General features: G+C 32.0%; 2 protein-coding genes across 2 annotated transcripts in view; both read left to right on the forward strand.

The window, feature by feature from the left end:
- LOC107447299 (uncharacterized) overlaps positions 1-2404 on the forward strand; it is a 31545-nt gene extending 29141 nt beyond the window's left edge. The window contains exon 9 of the mRNA XM_016062173.4: positions 980-2404. Coding sequence (XP_015917659.2) covers positions 980-2194 — 1215 coding nt within the window. The 3' untranslated portion in view covers positions 2195-2404. The remainder of the gene's footprint in view (positions 1-979) is intronic.
- Positions 2405-12636: 10232 nt separating this feature from the next.
- The window catches only part of LOC107437196 (uncharacterized), a 29138-nt gene continuing 25756 nt past the window's right edge, over positions 12637-16018 (forward strand). Inside the window, exon 1 of the mRNA XM_071179922.1 lies at positions 12637-12737. The gene's annotated coding sequence lies outside the window, so the exon portion shown is untranslated. The remainder of the gene's footprint in view (positions 12738-16018) is intronic.

The raw sequence follows: 16018 nt of genomic DNA on the forward strand, positions 1-16018 counted from the left end.
GTTTGAAAATTCTTGTACGAAAAAAACGTCCATCCAATAAAAGACAACTTATTGAAGCTATAATTGATTCTTGGCACCATGTGATTACGAAAGAAGAACTCCAAACACTCGTTCACTCGATGAAAAGACGCTGTGAAGCTGTCTTAAAAAATAAGGGTTATCCTACTAAGTATTGATTGTGTAAGCATCACTTTAAGAAAATGCAAATCTAAGATAGATCTGACTATATGTTGCATAACCTTTTTTGTAATACAGATATTGTAATACTGTATTTATTATTAAATTTTACATTAAATTACCTTAAATTCGATCTATAAACGTTTGTATTTAAGTGAAAGTTGATATATTCTACAAGCACACAAAGTTGAAAAACATGAAACTTTCAAAAAGTGTCCACACTTTTGGCCACCACTGTATATATATATATATATATATAGAAGCAACAAAAAATAAAACAGAATCAAAAACGTAGAATTCCATAGTCTGTAAATGATAAACAGTGTTTTGTACAAAATAAAAAAATAATATTCACTCACTAGGTCAATATAAATACTTGATGAGAAGTCGGAAACTCAAAACAGGACCGTCGCAAGGGAGAAATGGAAGAATGCTAAGGTCCATCTCGGGGCCCCGGGTGCGCCGTACCCGTCACACAAGACTGTGCCCCTGGGGGGCCATTTTTGGTGAGACTCCATTGCAAAGGGGCCACGACGCTGCTAACGTTATGGAGTCTGACTTAATAACAGACATATATTTTTTATTTATGTACTTTTTCCGTCGTTATTTCGGAATAAATAATCAGCTCATTTCTAAAGAGAAAGTCATCGTATGCAAATTTTTGTATGCGTATCTTATGCTAACACATTCTGTATCAATTAGGATTTTTTAAAACTAATTTTCAACACCTTTTATACCAATACCTTAAAATAAAGTGTTTTACGTGTCTTTTTATTCAATTCTTTATTATTTTATTGAATAGGTAGACCAAGATTTAATATTTCCCGGATGGGAAATATATAGAGAAGATGCTGTCAAGTCAAGAAACAAGTACAACTCGCTATTCAGAACTGTACTAAGAAACTACGGAATACAACACGAAGCAGAAGTATTTTCTGGTGCCTTCACAAACCTACATTGCCGATTTCAGGAGAGAAGAGACAAAGCAGAAATTGAAAAAATTGTTGTGCGATGCATCAAGAGACTAGCTAAAAGTATGCGAGAAGAATTTTTAGAAGAATTCAAGGGGATCAGTGACATCAACGAAGCTTACCTAGGTATGTTACGCAAAGCTTCAGCTTGGTATGTAGTAACATATCGTGATGGCGATGGGAAAATGCTGAGCTTTCCATGGACGGTATCGGATTACTTGGCAAACATTAAAGTTAAAAAAGTGCCTACTCAAGAGTCGCTGTTTTCACCAATTATTGCGAAAATGGACCAGCAAATTAAATCAACGGATTCTAACTACAGGTTACCTAATTTCTCGGAATCTTACGAATGGAATTATTATAATTATCTGTGTGGTGATCCCAACATTGTCAAGAGCGCTCTGCGTGTGTTGATATTATGGGCGGAAGACGAAGACATAATTGAAAAACCTGGTCGAAAAGTTGAAGGACTCATGTTCAAGAGTAGTTTTATAAAACTTTTCCTTCATGTTGCTGAAGTTGCGGAATACGTAATTAAAAAAGGTAAACAGTATGACATACCAGAGGAAAAACTGTTTTCCCCCGCTTCTTTGTGCATTGAATTTTGGAGGTTTTGTGTCAAGTTGAGATTTTATAATCAGTATGAGGTACTTGACATCGTACCCTTCCAAATATATAAATATAGAACTCTCTCCAAACGAGCTGTTGTGACCTATCACAGATTTGCCGTTTTGGGGAAATTCGAAAATTTATACTTTGAGCCTGGCATGGCACATGAAAAGATGGAAATGAAACCATTATCTATAAACAACAAGGTATTTTCGCGATCACCGATTGACGAAAGTTCACTGAAATTGGCTGAGGAAACTTTGATGAAGTATTCTTCCACGGATAACGTGGAATTGAGGGAAGTTTTGCAGACGAAGAAAGTTCTTGTGAGTGCAAGAGGCACCGAACAATCGTTAAAGACATTAAAGAGCATTCTGAACAAAAAACAAGTTTTTATAGCACAGTTATTTGCTACTGGTGAAATGCCAGAGTCATAAAATCATTCAACGTATCAGACAACATCCACGTTTATGAATATCAAAATGTTCACGTGCAGCCATCTCGCTCAACTACAAGCATGATAATATTTCTTCATATTCACATATTTTTTATTATTTTCTTTTACTTTGTTACTGCCATACATTCTTAATTTTTTTAAGAAACAATTTTTTAAAAATAACCTATTAAACGTTTCTTTATATCCGTGATCTTGTCTTTTTTCTGTAATATCTACCCAAACTTTAAACAATATAAGTAAATAATATTTGTAAAAGAAAAAAGTATTTGTTTGCGATATTTTAAAATTACATTACAAAATGTTAGTCGGGGGCCGTTAAAATATTTTCGAATTGTATTTTGGACACCTCCTTTCTCAACAAAAATAAACAAATCAACAAAAGTCGGAAAACCCCGTTTTTGCTTTAATTTTTACTTTTACTGTAGTATTCTAATCTTAAGATTCAATTCAAATGAAAGGTGTAATTTGTCATTAACCCCTTCGCGTCTGCAATCACATGCAACGTTCTAATTTTCTGGCCAGCGTGCAAGAACCAAGGAATATAGAGAGGAAAAGAATCTCAAGTTCTAGGAATATGTAACTAACGAAGGGAATTGCTCGGTTCGGTATTCTGACGCCAGAAGCGCCATCTGTGAAAATTCAGTGTGTGCAATGAATCAATACCTCCTAGAGAGGAATCAAGCCCCACAACGGGTTACTATAGGCGATGATGACGTAGTAGAGTTAGGCCCAGAGGGAAACCAGTCAGGGTAGCTACTTTTACGAAAAACTCCGAATCTGATCAAACGAGCCATTGGCGATATTCTTAAGTATTATAACCTGTGTCGGCATTCAGCCAATTGGCGAATATTTTTGATTTGAATTTGTAAACAACCGTGTGTGTTCTGGTGTCAACGTTCTTCGTAAAATTTATATTTATTCAACAAATGTTGTAAATGTCAGCATTAATTTAATTCTTAGTGTTATGGATAATTGCCAATGAGTGCTGTGTACCAAACTGCAGAGGATTTTACAAAGTTGATGGTACAAAAGCATTAAATTTTGGATTTCCCAATACGTAAGAAATGGCTTGCCGCCATGCCAAGAGATTTTGAAGTTGCAAAGAATTCTAAAGTGAGTAATATTTGTTCTTATTTTTAAAAATTTAATTATGCTTCTTTATTATATTTTTACTAAGAGTAAATTATTTTAAATTGTGGATAAATTATTTATAATAATTAAGTTGTTCTTATCAATCATATCGCAAACTATTGTAATATATAGTTATTTTTATAGAGTTTTATTTTATAAAAATATTAATAATTTTAGTATTTTATTAAATTTTTGCTCAAACTTTAAACATTTTTGTTTGACCATAATATATTGTAACTGCTTAAAGCAAAATTTTTTTTATTTGATTATGAAATTTAAATCTATTAATTTTTCTACAAAAATCTATTAATTTTTCATACATGAATATAGTATGTACTATTTATTTTAAATGCACATTTAAATATTGTATTCATTTTGTTATAGGTATGTGAGATGCATTTCAAGGAAAATGACATTAGAAAAGAGATATTAAATGACATTAGAATTATTTTTAAATGCTACTGAAAGTTAAACATATATCAGTAAAATTTATGTTTACATTTTATTTATCATTTTTTGAATTTGCTATTTAATAAAATATTTGTTATCTAAGGTTGCTTACTTTAATTTTAGTTTATCACTTCTAACAATCACACTTCCACAGGAAAAAAATACAAATTATAATCATGCTTTTGATATGTTTTTTTTTACTATCTAAACCTTGTTTGAAGACTGCATTTGATTTTCTAAATTTTTTTAAGCTCATTTTATGTCATTGTTTATAAACAATTTCTATTTTATTTCGTATGCTCTAGTTCTAATAACATGCAAAACATAATCATTAAAATCCAAAATAATCATCTACTAAAAATGTAAGTATCATATTATAAAAATTAGACCCCTTTCTTAGTTTTATGTCAAAACTATAATAATAATAAATGTGTAAAATCCCTTTAAAAATATATTTCTTTGTTTTTAATCCATACATTTTATAACAAAAAGTTAGATAAAATTTTCCAATTTATAAAATAAAACTGATATTTAATGCTTAAAAATATATTTTTTTTCATTCACACAACAGTTATTTTTGTTAGAATTGATTTATTGTTAATCATTTCTGAAAACAAATAAATATATTAAGCATTTTTACACAATTTAAGAACATTTAATCTAGACAAAAAAAATAATAATAATAATTTGTAGAAAGTAAAAAATTAGTAGAAGAGTAACGAAAAAGTGTCGAGAAACAGAGGGAAAAAAAACCCGTCATCGTCAGAAGTGATCAGCAAATCTGGGCCTAACTGTATGAGTAATCGTTTTGCGTCCTTCGGCTTTCTTCCCATCTAGGAGGTATTGAATGAATCCGAAGAGCTCGGTATGTGAAAAGAGCGTTGCTCTAAATGAGTTATGTGAATAAAGTGTTGTGTTTAATTATTACAGTCCATTGTTGAGAGTTTTGCGAACTTTTTTTTATTATATCGAGAATTTATGTGAAATTGAGCTATCGTCGGACCCAGTACCAGAAAAACAACTTACGGGTTGAGCAACATACTCAAATTTAACAGAGTATCGTATGATATAAGATCCAGCGCATAAGAAAAGTGACTGTCAGGAGATACGTCACTTGTGAGCCGGTTGTTTGTCAACTCTACGCGTATGGTTTGGTACGCTACCACTCTTACCGCCATTTTATTCTATCTTTCTTTATCAGAATGTGTTAGCAGTGTGCGGCCGCAAGGCTAAGCCCCCCCCCCCCCAGNNNNCCCCCCCCCCAGAACACCTCCGTCCACCAAGAAATCAAAAATGATAGTCCCTTCCCTTGTGTACGTTAGCATAGTTTTCGCCAAGGAAAGTTGAAGAGTTCATGTATGGGCTATTAATTGATTAAATTTAATGCCAAGGCTCTTTTGTTTAGCCTTACACATTCAAATGTGCCCACGCAAAAGGAAGCGTGAGAAATAATAACGGATTTTTATTAAATCAAAACATTTGCAACCGTATAACGGATTTTGAATTCTATGCTAATGTGTTAGGCTGGTGTAGAGGCAATCTCAAAAGATAAATTTTATTCTTCACTCAAATCAAGGTTGTGGTATAAAGAGATAGATTATATTAATGATTTTTATTTATTGAAAAATGATTAAATAAGAAAATAATTTGGTTTTTAAATGTTAAGAAATATATAACACAAGGACAAAAAAGAAAAGAGAGATTAACGAAGAAACTTCAGAAAAATAATACTTTTTATTTACTGCGCTTAAGATGCAAGGACATAGAACCCATAAAGTACATTAAAAATACGATAAAGAAATGGAAAAAAAATATATATTTTTAAAGCGAAGAAAACAGAATTAATATTTTGATAGAATTTATATATTGAATCTTATTAATATTTTTGCTTCTTCTTTCTAAAATTTTTTTATATTGTATATATATAACGTCGTTGCCGAGTAGAAGGATTAAAACAGGTCATAGGTCGGGAAGGAGGGTACAAAATTTATTTATTAATTATTAGACAAGAGCAGTCATGAGAATGAGTAAAAGTGCACATGAAAAGTTGCGCTCCTTGGTTATACGTTAGGGAAAATCTTGCAAAGTAAAATCCGTAATATTTCTTAATTTAGGGAAAGAGGGAAATCTTAGTAGTTGCTATTGGTTTATGAAATAGATCGACGTTTCCCACACAGAGCAAAGGGAAAAATGTTCTGCTCTTAATTAAATGCATACTTCAGCCAAAAATAGATTTAAGAACAGGATGTGGCTTTTAAAAGTGTGAGAAAGTATTTCGTTTAGAATAATTAATTAGGATGAAGTTTTATAGCAAAGAAACTAACATAAAAAGATTAATTGAAGCTTTTTATGTTACATCCCCCTTCGCCAAAATTGTTTAATTAGAATCCAAAAATTTTGAAATTATCCATTTGCAAAATCTTCCCTATGGTAGAAGTACAAATAAAATAACCAAATTTGTAATGGTAACAATATATAAAAGTAATATAAATTATAAAACATTTACATATGTTCTCATTGTAAAAATTTTAACATAATTAAAATTCTGTAGTAGCATCATCAGCAAATTTAAAATTTTCATTTTCAACAGTTTTTTTGACTAACAGTTTTTTCAGTTTCAAAAGTCTCTTGTTTAAAAATCACAACACAGCTATTTCACTATAAGAAGTATTCTTCATAAAAACACTATTTAAGTTAACTCTTCAATCATGATGACAAAAATTTATAAAAATTTGTTAAAAATGTGTAATTTAAAATGTAAAACACAAAATACAAAAAAAAGTTATACAGGAAAAATTTCAATCTGAAATTAGATTTGAGTATTGTTTACCTTGTTTGAAAACAAAATAAAAAAAATGACACAGTGGTTGTTATTCTGAAGACCAAGATTGTCTTTATTTCACTTTTTCTATTATTTACCTTACATATTTATCACTTTAATAGCTAACTATCCGAAAAAAATTTCTTTTTTTTTTCTTTATGTCCAAAATATGCCTTCTGTAAAATTTTTTCTTTTACTTTTCTTTTCTTTCTACTTTCTTTATATTTATTTATTTGTACTTTTATTTTCTTTCTTGGTATTTTTATTGCAATTATTAACCCGGATTTCAGGAAATATGTGTACAGACAAATTGCTTTTATAATCAGAAAAGGTGATCAGTCTTCTCAGATTTTACATTACAACCCGTTTAACACAATTTATCACTAATTGAAATCCAAAACAAAGTTTTCAAATTTAATATGGTATTAAGGTAAATCAGTTTTTAATTTTTTACTGATCTAGCTATTTTCCTTATTTTTAATCTGAAGTGCAAGTTTGGTTTATTTGCAAATTACCTTCTTTTTTTCTTTTTGGACATAAATTTTTTTTCTTTTTTTTTTCAAAAAATTTTCGTTTGGATTTTTTCTTAAGTAATTTTTGTGCAGAGATCTTAATTGGTAATTTAATTTGTCACAATTGTTAGGGAATTCAAATATTTTCATTTCTATTTTAAATGTGTTTTTGAAGTGAATTTGGTTACTATTACTTTTCAAATTTTTTTGATCATTTTCCTATCTTTATGTTGTTTGTCTATGGAAATGTCTGAGCTACAACTTATTACCAACGTTGGACTAAAGCATTAATGTCTGGTTGCACTTCAATTTAAATTCTAACAACAAGTATTTTATTCATTTTTCCAAACTATTTGTAATAGTTTTAACATTTCTTGATCTAATTTTTGCCACACCGTAATAGCATTCATATATCTAAATTAAATTTCAATAATTACTGCAGTTGCATTATGAAGAGAAAAAAAAATTTAAATGGCATTTTCATTTAAATCCTAATCACTGTAAAACAAAAATATAATTTCTACTACTCAAAAAATCATAGAAGCTGTAACACATAAAACAATATGAAAATAATTTCTCGAAACACTTTTCAATCAAATAAATCAATTAACTGAAAATAAAAATTTAAAGAAATAAAAATTTCAACAGTAAATACTATCAATATATAAAAAGTAGTTTCACTTTGAAACATCAAATATGGGAAAAAATTAAAATCATAATCATTTAAGAAATTGATTTATGAGAAATGTAAAAAACTTTAACTCAAAGGATACCTGAAAAAGTTCGAATTAGTCCGAGATATTTTGAAAACCACAACAGAGATGGGAATGCGTTGAAATTCCGTAAACACAATTCCAAAACCAAAGACGTGAGCTGCTAGGGAAAAAATTTGTTTCTTCGTTAAGATGAATCGTAAATTAACACCAATAGTGACGGAGAAATTGAAGCTTATTTTTCTTTTGAATGTCGAACATCTAAGGAGACCATCGTAAACCATTCCGGGGTGTGAAAACAATTCATCGACGATAAGATCCAGCTCAGCACTTAATGGCAAAATCAACGCTTTCTCCAAGGGATAGGGTTTCAATAAAAACATTTTATTTATCAGGAGTTCGATGCAGTTTTTCTTTTTAGTCCAAGGAAGGAAATTGAAGCTCAGCTTTCTAGTAGTCTCAGGAACGTAGACAAAATACGCAGCATAGACATATGGAAAACCGATGATCGTTTTGTTCCACTGTGCGTAGGTATCATTTATAATAAACAAAAAGTTTTGAAGAGTTTTTTTTTTGAAGAAGAATTTGACTGCTTATTTACCAAATGTTCATTTGAAAAAATGATTTGAAGTTATTCCATATTTTTGTACCCTCTTCCGAAGTTGATTTATTTATTTTCAAATGAGATATTAAATATCTTCAATGTACCGTACGAACTGTACCCCTTCCCGACCGTTTAATCCTGTCGACTTATAACGTCGTTGCCGAATGGAAGGATTAAAACAGGTCATAGGTCGGGAAGGAGGGTACAAAATTTATTTATTAATTATTAGACAAGAGCAGTCATGAGAATGAGTAAAAGTGCACATGAAAAGTTGCGCTCCTTGGTTATATGTTAGGGAAAATCTTGCAAAGTAAAATCCGTAATATGTCTTAATTTAGGGAAAGAGGGAAATCTCAGTAGTTGCTATTGGTTTATGAAATAGATCGACGTTTCCCACACAGAGAAAAGGGGAAAATGTCCTACTCTTAATTAAATGCATACTTCAGCCAAAAATAGATTTAAGAACAGGATGTGGCTTTTAAAAGTGTGAGAAAGTATTTCGATTAGAATAATTAATTAGGATGAAGTTTTATAGCAAAGAAACTAACATAAAAGGATTGATTGAAGCTTTTTATGTTACATATATATATTTATATATGAGAAAGTTAGGAATGATGTAATGCTATCTTTGCGTTGATTATTTTTTATCTCACTCGGTTGAATGAAATAAGCCAGACCTCTTGTTGTTTGTACATCAACCTTCATAATGATCTGTGTTTTGACTCCTTTTAAAATCAAAGGCTTCTCTGGGTACGTGTATGGTAGCGTAGAGTGGGAAAGGCTCATATCATATATGATATTTTTGGATATGAAGAGAAAATCTCGCAATCACGTATTACTGTTCCGAAATGGTTAAACACAGACACAGTCGTCGTTTAATCGAGAATTTTCAACTATGGAAGGAGTTGGGACAGCCACATATCGTTTTCAAACTGACCGTTCATCAGAGACTAACTATAACAGTCATTTCTATGTAATTTAAAAACTAGCTACACCTAACTTGTTTCTGTTGCGTACCCAAAAGAACAAACGGGGGAAATAAATTTCTATATCTTAATAAAGACAAATATGGACCACTAAAATATTGAAATCCATCACGTTATTTTGTTACAATTGCTTCTTTTTATAAATGCTCTATTTTCGATTGTTCCATTTGCTTTAATTAAAAAAGTTTTTGCCATTTAGTCTCATTCGAAAAAAATCCCTTATGATTTAGTTTTTTTCTTTTATCTCTACACATCTTTTAAATGTCCTTCCGTCGTTATCTTTTGATCGTTAATCCTTTGCGTAACTACACTCGGCCATAGTTGCTTCCCATTGAGTATCAACGTCTGCCAAAAAAAAGATGTGTGTAAGATACTTTTAGAGTAGAAATGAGAAAAAAATTGCCATAATTATAACAGCAACCTATATGTAAGTAATCTTAATTTTTTCTTCCTGCCGAGTTGCTAGCGTGCCTAACTGCGAAGTCAATGGATGCGGGTTCGAATCCCGCTCAGGTCATGGATGTTTCTCTAAGTGTTGTCCTCTGTTGCGTGAATGTGGCCCACCCTATGATCTGTGGCAGTGTGACGTGGGTAATGTTACTTGCCTCCGTGACTTTGGTTCGCAAGTGCACACAGGGAAACAGTATATAAGCATCACTTCCGGCATCTTCTAAGGCGAAGAACAAAAGTTCAGTGCCTGCCGTAGTTTAAAAAAAGTCAGCAAAAAGCTATATGACAGTTATTTCTTTATAAATTTGCACGTTCACATCAGATCTTGCTCTGAGAGCTCTTCTATATCAGCAAAGGTCACCTTTAAGCATTATCGACAGCCTGTTTATATTATTTTCTTATTTCTTAAGATAACGCATTTTATCACCAAAATTGGCAAACTTTTAAATTATAAATTATTACATTCTGATTTACTGTAAGCTACGCTTCTTATAAATTTTGCGCTTAATTAAAAGTAATATATATTTTTGTAAGTAGTTTGAGAACATATACTACAATTACTACTCGACTCATAGGTTCAATGGGTCTCAAAAATACTAAAATTGATATAATAAAAAAAATTATAAAATTTATCCTCTTTTTATTATATTTTTTATCCTATTAATGTTGCTGGATAAAATCTCTAAATTGTATTCAGCTAGAGAGAAAATTTTTCTTGCAAAACGTATACTGAATCACTTTAATGGCACGGGTGTGCCAAACATTTACAATGCCTAAAACTACATTAATACGTAATCGCCAGGATAGCCTGGTCGGTAAGGCTCTGGGCCCATGTCCAAAAGTTTGTAGGTTCGATCCCCGCCGGCCGAAGACTCACCGTGTAGTAAATGGTGACTGATACACGCTAAATCTGTCGAGTCGCTAAGTCCTCCATGTCCCCATAACAAATCATTACCTCTGGGGGTACTGATCCAGGAGTTTCCGTCATCTGGATTGGGTTCAAAATTACAAGGCTACGGAGTTGAGCATTAGTAGTCGTAAACCCAAAAATTAGGTCGGCTGTTCAACGACGGGTATAAAATAATACGTAATCAATTACAATTTTTTTTATTTAAGGATAGTTTAAAAGGAGATTCCTAGTGAAATGCGACTGCAATTCAACGAATACAGAGATGCCAACTTGCTCCGGACAGCAAATATATATTTTAAAGTGGTAGTTTATCAATGTATTATTTTATCTTTATCGNTTTTTGCCCACCACTATTTCTAAATAATTCGTAGGCTTATATAATTCACCACTTTTTAGTTCTTATTCCATGCTATACCTTTTAAAAAGCAAGCAAAAATAGTCACATATTCGAAAAATTCACTTTGTAGTTATTTACCGTTTTTTTAAATTAATTTGGCGTGTCCGTAGCAGTTGGCATCTCTGCGAATATAAAAAAAAACTATATTATGATGACTTAAACCCACCTTGCTCTTCCTCAACTCGTTAATCATAGTTTTAAATTATTTTTTTTCTCTTTCTTTTTCTCTTAAATAATAATTTGCCAACATTTATGTGCATTATTTAAAAAGTGTTAAACGCATATGTTAAGCAGAGTGATTATAGAACACCATTTGTAGATAATTGAGTTGGCAACTAGTTCCCACAGTTTTCTTTTAAAAGTTTTAAATCTTAAGAGCATTCCATTTTTTATGCCAGCTCCTTTGTCGAGGTAAAAAATTTCCATTGTTTAAACCTAAGATTCTTCCAGCTCTGCCCCTCTTCTTCACAGACAATACAAATGTCGTTTGCAGATTTAGAATTTTACTGAAAAGCTAAAAGAGAAGTTCGGAAATTCAAATTGATAACACGCATGCGCTGCAGGTTGTTACAACGAGATGACAATATATATATATTTTTGTTTTTCACCACTTATTTTCAAGATTTTTTTAAAAAAGTTGGTAGTATTTATTTCCATTATTGTTGTTACTTGCTTTTTGCTTTCTTTCGATTACATTTTTAAGATTTTTATCCTCAAGTCATCAGAAACATTGTTTACGCTACATTGTTTTTTCTATCGTAATTTGGAGTCACGACAATTTCTGTTTGCGAATTAAAGACTTAGTCGGAATTTCAAAAAACTTCTAAAAAACTGATTTGTGCAATATACAATCTACAGATACAAAGATGCCAAATATATAAAAATCTCACTTTCGAATATTTTATCTCTTCAGTTGGTTTTTCAATTGCACGGCAGTTAAGAACAAAGAATCCTTTTTCGAATAATATAAAACATTATGTAAAAAATTTTTTTTATTATTCAAAAAAAAACTTTGAGAGTCAATATACCAAATCAATATAAAGCATTCTATACAAAAGTAATATAACTTAAGATTTATTTTATAAGTCATACGGGAAAACGATAATATATAAAACATTAACCGGATTTTCTTTTTTTTTCCAAAAATTTTTATCTTGCTCTGTAACACTACACAACTATTTTAATGAACTTTTTAAATAAAAATAAAGCCCTTGAAAAAAAAACTAAGAATTATTTGAGTGTTACAATAGTTAAAACAGAAATAAGCGATAAACACGACTGATATAGTTAAACACGATTCAATATTTTTTTAGGGCGTATTAACTTTATTTTTAATTTGTCTAAATTACAATTGGAATTATGAATGTCAATATGTGTTCTTTCAATTTTTAACTGCGCTAAATCAAGTTACGATTTACCCCTCCGATTATAAATGGAAAGGTCTACGCATAAAGAAAAAGAAGAAGAAAAAAGCTGACGTGAAATTTTATTCGTTAATATTTTTACTTAACTGTTTAAATGGAGCGATTTGTTTTAAGTTGGCTTTGATGTAAGTAGTATTTTTGTTCCTAGAGTGTATTGCATTCGCTTCATTGGGGTCGTAAATTTTATTTGTTTACTTCGTTTTGCTGTTTCATTTTGTATGGATTTGTCAAAATTGTCAACTATTAACTTTTAAGTTAGCAGTTTTTAAAAAATCAGTTTCTCGTGTTAAATTACCTGTGTTTTTCGGAATTTTAAGCAAAGTATGGTTCCAGATAAATTTTTTATTTAAGATCTGTCGAATCACATACTTTACGTTTTAATTAAATTGCTTTTTTTTGGATACTTATCCATTTTATCGGTGCATCTGAAGTCAGATTTTTATTTATTTATTGTATTTTAAACAAAAAAAAATAAAGAAAATAAAAGTAGTCAATAGTTTTTCATCGACAACTTTATCGACTGTGCGCTCTAGAAATGAATAAGTACCCTTTTACGTTATGACGATGGGATCTTACAATCGATATTTCCACCACTTTTCTACAAGCTAGAGCTCTCAAATTTTTGAAGTAGCTCTTTACCTGATGACAAAACTGCTGGAATAATTGAGTGCGTATCGATTATTATTATCAGATTTATTGTGCGATGCAATTAGATGTCATTTGATTATTATTGCGGCCCCGCCGCCTTTTCATCTAAGTCGATCACATCTAAATGCGTCGTATTTTGGGACAGTAAGTTTAGTTTGCCGTATAGATAAGGCATATGTCGTTGTTCAATTCTAGCAGGAAATCCTTTTTAATTCATCGATTTTGTATTTTATACCATCTGCATTCCACAGAGTGATCGTTATCGTTTTGCGAATGTTTGATTTACTGAACATTATGATTATTTGGGTTGCTTTTAGATATTAGATTAGATATTTTGTCTAACCCTAGGCTTTTAATATAGTCCACGAGGGTAGATAATTAATTGATTATATTTTTGGCTTCTAATTGGTTTTTAACTGGTAACTGCTAATTTGTTTTTAACTGGTGTCCCTAGTGCCATTTTGTTTTTCGTTTACGAATTTACTTTTAAATCATCATATAATTTGAAGGAAAATTGATATTCATCATTGATATGAGCAGTCTTAGTATCGGTTGCATTAAATTCTTGGATAGTTAGTTACAAAAGTTATCACGAAAAGTTATCTGTGATTTTAATTTATATCGATTGATTGGGTTGGGCTTCTACCTTTTGAACATTTCTATATCATTTCGAACAAACAGGAGCTCATTTATACATATTCTCATTGCGAGCTTAAAATCCAAATAAATCTTCAGATTGCTCATATAAATTAGCCATCTTAAAAATAAACAATATAAGCTAAGCTGAGTAATTTATTCCGACAATCAAGAAATGGCTGTATAAATAGAAATTAGGTTTAATAAGCAGTCACCTATTGGGAGAGCAGTCACGCTACGCAACTTGGGCTTGGTTGTGTAGCGGAAAGCTCTCCGTGAAAGCTTGTTTACAAAAATACAATTCATAATCAAAAAATACTAGAGCAATCGAAAATAACATACTATCAGTGGAAGGTAGAGCAGTAGTCTTAATAAAGACTTTTGTTTGCAAGTAAATTGATGGTCTTGAAAAAGACCTTTTGAAAAGACTATCCAAGGTAATCCAAAATCGGTAAGTGCACCTACTCGCACAAAGGCTGAGAAAGGAATGAAGTAGTTGAGGAGCTTTGCTATTTGCTTGTATCCTCTGTGCTGTAAAAGGAAATTGAGTTGTTGATGATGATGATAAAGTGAAAGTGCAAGTTGTTCATGAAGAAACTAAACAAATTCAATGTAAAATTTGCAGGTTATACATCTAATCTTGATCTGTCTTATATATGGGTCATTCTCACAAAAACTGTCATTTTTCGGTTCATAAAATCCCAAAAAAATAAAATGAATAAAAAGCTCTGAAACNTTTAACATTCAATCAAAAAACATTTGCATAATGAGGGTGAAAGCGTAATAAAACGTAATAAATACTCTTACATGTAAATATTATCTTTAAATGTTCGAAAGAAACTTAAAATAAAGAAATAAAAAAGTCTAGAATAGAAAAAAATACTCTTTTTGTCAGAGCTTAAACACTTCCCTACTGAATCAATTAAGTCTTTCTCCCTCTTCCAGTGGTTTTTCGAGCTTGTGATTTCTGACTCGCCGTTCTTCTTACTCGAACCTCGTTCCTCGAAATTCGTAGTCTGACACTTTTTGACTGAAGTTTTTATCGTTTCTGGATTGTTAATTGCAGTATGAATTTCTTTATTATCGCCAAAAATAATTTAACTTCCATCTAAATTTCGACTCTATACCGAGCAGCTAGAGCACTCACATTTTAATAAGAACTCACCTTTCAATTGCGAATACTGAATAATAAAATCATTTATTTCTATAGCGATTTACTTGCCACTCGTATATAAAATGCTAATCTGGATAATTATATAAGTAACTATAGGAGCCGCAAAGGCTCAGGGCAGAGAACTTTCGCCTTCCAATGAGGCGAACCGGGTTCGAATCCCGGTGATGGCTGGTTGATGCAAATCCTCATCCGGTTGGCACTGACCACAGTGCTGACGAAATATACTCAGAGATCATGGGTTAGAGTCCCTTTGCAGTCAGACTAATCGTGGGAGGTTCTCGTGGTTTTCCTCTTCATGTAACGCAAATGCGCACCTCCCATCTACACGCTGTTGTTGTAGTTAATTTACGTCGCACTAGAGCTGCACAATGGGCTATTGGCGACGGTCTGGGACACATACCTGATAATGATCCGAAGACAAGCCATCACAATTTTGATCCTCTGCCGAGGGGATGGAACCCCCGCTTCGGTAGCTCAACGACCTGCACGCGAAGTCGAGAACTTTACGGTAGAACAGTTTAACGAGGACCAATACCGCACACCCTCGGCCCCTACGCAGAGTGATCCAAGTGGTCACCCACCCGCACGCTGACCGCAGCCAGCCCATCTACACGCAAATGCACACCAATCTACAACTTCCATATGCTTATTGTAATCCGAAATAACGTTGAGTTGTGAAATCACAACTTCCTTTCTTGAGCCACGATGACTCAAGGCATAGAGCATTCGCCTTCCAATGAGGCGAACCGGGTTCGAATCCCGGTGATGGCTGGTTGATACAAATCCTCATCCGGTTGGCACTGACCACAGTGCTGACGAAATATCCTCAGAGGTCATGGGTTAGAGTCCCTTTGCAGTCAGGCTAACCGTGGGTGGTTCTCGTGGTTTTCCTCTCCAAGTAACGCAAATGCGCGTTAGTTCCATAGAGTTGAAATAGTAGGTAGAGGA

This window comes from Parasteatoda tepidariorum, chromosome 4, assembly GCF_043381705.1.
Source record: "Parasteatoda tepidariorum isolate YZ-2023 chromosome 4, CAS_Ptep_4.0, whole genome shotgun sequence".
Lineage (NCBI taxonomy): Eukaryota > Metazoa > Arthropoda > Arachnida > Araneae > Theridiidae > Parasteatoda > Parasteatoda tepidariorum.